Consider the following 6,000-nt stretch of genomic DNA (forward strand, 5'->3'; position numbering starts at 1 on the left):
TCCTGCAAGTCGGAGGACGTTTGGAAGCACTAGCTACTTGTAATRGTTTTTATTCATCCCTGATTTAATATGCTGCCTCTGCATTCCTCTGGTTTTGATACAATCTTTGCAAAACCTCTGGAGTGGATGATTAATGTGTAGAAGTTTAGTCTACCTTAATGCAATACGTTCTTCTGTTCCCCTCAACTCCACRTTGCCCTCGTTCTTTATGAAAATATTTGAGTGTTTCTGTCCCGTTTGACGTCTCTTATTTAGGTGCCTGGTGGAGGTATTGTGTATTAAGCTTTTTTAGTGCTCTCCAAGTTTGCTTTTTCTAATTGTTTAGGTGGTCTTAAGGCTGAGAAGAACCAGTCAGATGTTGTGCTCGCTCTTGCAGAGCACTGTCCCTAGAGGACAAGCCAGTAATCCCTAAGTTTTAGGGGATGACATAGCACTGAGCATTAGCAGGACCCCTTAATTACCTGCTCCCCAGTTTGGGGACAGGAGCAGCTTTTTAGTGGCTGAGAATATTTAGAATTTCCTTTCTCGTCCTGTTTTGTGACATCCTAAACGGTGGCTACAGGCATAATAACCTTGCGTTCCCCTGGCGCCTCTACTGCGCTCCTTTTTCGTGTTGCCACTTGCCTGTGCGCAGAGTAGGCGATGGGGCTGTTTGCATTTCGTTTCCCTCTCCTGGCCCTCTTTCATCTGATGTCCTTTGAAAAGCATAAATTGGCCCGGAGCTGCTTTCTTTCCGTTCAACCTTTGCTTTTAAATACCCTTTATATGGCTCTTCTCTGCGYTGTATTGGTAAGCAGATAAAACAGGCTTGCTCCGGTAAGGTGAGATGTTCAAAAAGAAAAGGTATGGCAAGATGCGACTTAAGTAATTTTCCTTTTGATAGTGGCTGCGTTATTCATGGATGAGTGTTCTCAGGGATTAGTTCCTCCGCGAAAATGAGCAAAATTACCCCGTGGTTTTCCTGCGTGGTGTTAAAGACCTAGATCTTCTTGGTTTTAGTACAAAAGTTGGAGAAAATTTCGCCTGGAAGTGTAATATGTGAAACAAAGTTCACACTGAGCTTAGTGCACCGCTTTTGGACTCTATACTGATACGCGGCTAAGAAAATTCAAGAACTGAAAGCATATATAGGCAAGAGTTGTTTTTTAAGCTTTTTCTGAGTGTATATGGTCCTCCYTTTCATGATGTGTTTCTTTAATTTGTCTTCAAGTTGTAGGACTCTGGTATTTTTAGTCATAGTTTAATAGAGGCACTAAATTATAGAAYGGGTCTGAGCAAAATTTCCTATTTAAAATGGTGTTTTTCTTTTTTTTTTTCTCGCAGATGGGAAGGTTGAAGTGACAAAAGAAGGTGTGAAGCTGTGCACCATGGGACCTGGCAAAGTATTTGGGGAGTTGGCCATCCTCTACAACTGCACCCGRACAGCAACTGTCAAAAGTAAGTTTRTTTTTGAACTTACAGACTGAATTCCTTAGGATTTTAATATTAGGCTCCTTATTTCTAGGTAGCGTGCTGCATCAATGTGCATATATGAAACTATATTAAAATACTTCAGCTTTATTCATCTGCTCCCGTTTTTCCAAAGCCAGKCTATGGTGGTGTTGAACTGAGGGTTGGTACTTAGAAATGTATTTCATTTTTTGGATCTTGGCAGAGCTGCTCTTCACTCTCCCGGCTTGAAGATGTTTTGTTTCAGTTAATTTTCTGCTGTCARTAGCCCTCAATACTGCTTTCCCCTGGAAGAGCTTAATCTCCCAGAAACGGTTGGAGGAACGTTTTTCACGCACAATGAAATAAGAGTGAAGAGAGCTCATCCCTTYGGGCTCTTGTTTTTTCAACTTGGAAGACTTCGGTTTGATTCCTTGCCCTGCCATAGACTTTTTCTGGGTCCCAAGCAGCTTCTTCCARGAAAAGAGAGAATGTCTACCAACGTTAGCCTGGGGAAGCTCATTAACCCTGTCATCAGTAAAAAAGGAGAGAGACTGAGGCTTTGCCCTAAAATACCTGAGGCATCTGCCCTAAGGCATCTGCCCTAAAATACCTTTCTCTAGAGGRGACTGGGTCTGTCTTTGGTGATGGGTTTCCCTGGTTAAGTTAGGTTCTGYGAACATCTCTATTGGACTTCTGATGYCTCAGTTCTCCTTAAGTGAAACGGGGACTAGTAGCAGTTTCGAACATCTCAAGCGTGTTGGATGTCCATAAGCATTACAAATTGTCAAGAATTTGCCACCTGTGGATCCAGGCTGGGAGGGCAATGTAAGGGAGCTATACAGCCTGGCCACAGATTTTGGAAACTGGTATAGTTTTCCATGGAAGGTTGAAGCGTGGCTGAATTTGCCTTCAGTTTCCGTGTTGCACTCCTAATCTGCTGCATGCTCTCAGGCCATCCGTAGGGCTGGATCAGAAATGGTCTGGGTGGGTAGAAGTTTTCCCTGCRCCGTGACGGGTATATGATCCAGACGAGTATGTTGCTGAAGAATATCTGGTCCTTGTGAGTTGACCCTCTAAGAAGAACTCTTMTGTATTTTTTCAGGACCAGTCAGTCTGTTTCCCCCCCCTAAACCGACTAAATGGGCAGAATCGGGGGAAAAAAAATGGATGGCTAAAAGTCTTTGGCACTTCTGTAACTACTGTCTTCTATGAATGTTGTGAGCAAAAGCACGGGTTACACAGTATGTAGAGGGAAGTCGCATTACTGCATACAACAGAAATATATTTTCATTTAAATTCAGCTTCTAAAAAGTTGAGAATCGGGAGGCATGGTATCACAGTTCTTGACCTTGAGGTCAAGAGCTCCCAGTGACATCTTAAGCAGAGAGGTTTTATGGGAGATGATAAATACTTCCGTGGTTTGAAGACACTGTAGTGGAGGAGTTGGAAGGAAGCGGATGGGATAGATGATGAGAATAATACAGAGACGCAAAAGTACTCTCAAAATGAGGCACAAGTCCCTGTTTGGAAGAAAAAGTCTTTTAAAAATATCCAATTAAAAAAATAGAAGTAAGAGGAGAAATAGGCAGAAATGTCAAGACAGGAAGAGATAATGAGATGTTCTTGCAAAGAACATGCAGTTCTCCATAATCCTAAAGAACTTGACTGAGGGACTCTGTTTTCACCGGTGTAAACTTTGTCTCTTTAAAAGCGCTGTTTAATGCAGGTTAGCCCCTGGCTAACCCATAGGCAGTTCATYGACAGCTCAGCTTATATTTCGGAGTAATCCGTAATCCCAGACACTGCAGTTTTAGTTAGGTGTGGCAAATGTGCACGTTGCACAGGTCATGCGTAGCCCCACYGAGGAGAGCCTGTGTGCAGGGCCACAGCACCAGAGACCTCAGGACTGCTTCCGCCACGGTGTATTGGACTGCTCTTTTACGAGACACTTGATGTCCCCTCCAGTTAGTCTGCTGGGGACTCAAGGCTGCGAACGGGAAGTAGGTATTGATTTACTCCATCCTGCCCGTATCCCTGTAGAGGTATARCCTGTGTTTCTGAGTAAAATTTTGGAGGATTGGTGGTGGTGATGAATTCACATGAGCCTCAAGTTCATATTATGATACAGTTAAAGGAAGCRGGAAAGGAGAAGGGGAAGAGGGGAGATGCTGGAGTCCTAGGAAGAGAAATGAGAGTTCATTACAAGGTTTATTTTGGGAGAGGTAAACAACTGATAATTGTAATGAAAATAGACACCCAGTCGACCTTAATGCTGGAGGCGAAGGATGCATCAAGGGGCATCACCYGACTGTCATTTACAGAAACACTTTAAGGCAGGACTTCCCAATTTTCAGGAGATGGATTTCCACCACCTTTAGAGTGTCGGAATTTGCCCGCCAGTACTTCATTACCAGGACTTTAAGTATTTCTTTTTAAAAAATGAGGTGTCACCAAAGACTGATGGAAGGATGCGTTACGATACTGTGAAGCTCGACGGCACCTTTGGGCCATGCCGATGTGTCAGCCGCATTGACATTGCTTTGCTGCGTGTGTACTCTTGCTTTGGCTTTGTAAATAATGAATTTTTTAGTGTTACAGCATTCGTCTACGCTGGCTCTTCAGCTGTTGCTCTCTCTGTAGCAGACTAAATTTAGGAAGATAAATCATTTTAGAAAGTACTTTGTCTTTTAAAAGTAATTTAAGAGAGTTTGAATTTTAATTATTCTTGTCTGACTCCTTTTTGGTTCATTTTGACCTCTTTTAATGAGAGACAACACAGGTCTTCTGGAAGCCTCTTCTGAGAGAATTATTACAATATTTTTGCAGCCTCTATTATTACGGTCTTATGTAAAAGCAGGAGGGGTCCAAGGGTCCGAGAAGAAACCACCGCCAGATACCTAAAGGTTCCCCTTGATCTTGGTGAGGAAGGTAGGGCCACATCTCATGAAGGGTGGCTTCATATTTAAGACAGCTACTAAAACGTTTTTGACGCCTAATTATTGGTTGCAAATTTTGAAGCTTTTGCTTTCCATTTCTAAATGTTACTGCAAGAAAGCTTTTTTTTTTTTCCATTTTCCCCCAGATGAAGCTTTTTCACTCTCTCGCTCCAAGTAAGTCCTTGCCACGGCTTTCTGCTGTTGCTCACACATCCGCTTCCATTACACATACTGCTAAGTGCAAATCAGCAGCTGGATTTTTCCCTGTATCTGTAGTTGATCCAGGGCTTGCAGATGGCCATATGGGAAAATCTGAGGCTGCTCACAGCTTGGAGGAGAATCGCAGACTTTTTATGCCCTGATTCCAACAAATAATTTTATTCAGTGTCTTAGAATAAGGTAGAARGTGACTTCACTTATTTCTTATTAAAGATGAATTATTGCACAGCTAAAACGCTGCCTTTAATCCTCTGGGAGAGCAGTATTCTCCAGATATGTCTGCTTACCCGCATATCCCAAATTGCTGTTGTCTTCTCTTTGAGGAAACAAGTTTAGTGCCTTAAAATAGTAAAAGCTGTAAACTCGGGTTTCAGATCACTCAGAAATCACATTGTTGGCTCAGAGTGTGATCCGAGAACTAAAAATATACTGGATTTAGGGTTTTTTTTTATATATGTATACTTCTGTTCAGGCTGGCTATTTTCTCCCTGCCACACATGCAGGTCAGTACTAGGCTAAAAGCTAGCGTGAATCTTTCCCGTACGCTGAGAGACCTAAGTAAGGAAAGCATTTTGTCCTGCTTCTTGCCCAGCAAACAGGATTTTCAAGCGTGTTATTGCAAGAACCTGAAGGAAGCAAAAAGATGCATAAAAACTTGGCAGTGATTTTGTATTGGTGTTAATGTAGCGTTAGTGGTATAGGGGACTATCTGGTAAGTCAGGAAAAAAAAAAGAAGAAAAAGAAAAAGAGACCCTCCGCAGAGAATTCAAGCTGTGTATATACAGCTTTTTAATTCAGCATTTGATAGCCCAGAAGATGCGTTTAGTAAATGAAAATTCATCCTGCACGTCATTACTAATGTGCAGTGGTTCTCAGTGCTTGTAAAGAATAACCTGATGAATATCATTGAGTATTATTATTGCAAGCAGTTTAGGGGAACGCTGTAATTTTGCGAAAGGAATGGATTCCAAAATTTAATTCCCTCGGCAGCAGAATTTGAATATAAAACCTGGCAAAAAAAGCCTCGATAAAATGCCGCCAGCCTCAGTGGAGTTATGCACAAGACGCCAGTCCATGTTTCCAGGGAAATAACACGAGTGGAAAAAAGAAAGCACAAACTGAAGCTGTTAAATTGCAACTTATATAGGTCTTTCTTTTCTTGTTAAAACTAAGAGTGTCTCCTCAAACGCTAGCACGAGAGTCGCTAAGCTGCTATGCCCGTCGGCACAGCTAATTGTGCAAAAGTCACTACCCTGCAGCATGTTTAAGGAAGTAGTTGGGCGGTGGCGTTGCCAAGCTTGGATGAGTTTGAATTTGCCTCTTCTGTCTTCTTCTGTCTTCTTCTGTCTTCTTCTGTCTTCTTCTGTCTTCTTCTGTCTTCTTCTGTCTTCTTCTGTCTTCTTCTGTCTTCTTC

General features: G+C 42.3%; 1 protein-coding gene across 1 annotated transcript in view; it reads left to right on the top strand.

Annotated features, from left to right (window-relative positions):
- PRKG1 (protein kinase cGMP-dependent 1) overlaps nt 1-6,000 on the top strand; it is a 433,746-nt gene that overhangs the window by 131,214 nt on the left and 296,532 nt on the right. Inside the window, 1 exon segment of the mRNA XM_026081056.1 lies at nt 1,324-1,437. Coding sequence (XP_025936841.1) covers nt 1,324-1,437 — 114 coding nt within the window.

This window comes from Apteryx rowi, unplaced genomic scaffold, assembly GCF_003343035.1.
Source record: "Apteryx rowi isolate R43461 unplaced genomic scaffold, aptRow1 scaffold_116, whole genome shotgun sequence".
Classification (NCBI taxonomy): domain Eukaryota; kingdom Metazoa; phylum Chordata; class Aves; order Apterygiformes; family Apterygidae; genus Apteryx; species Apteryx rowi.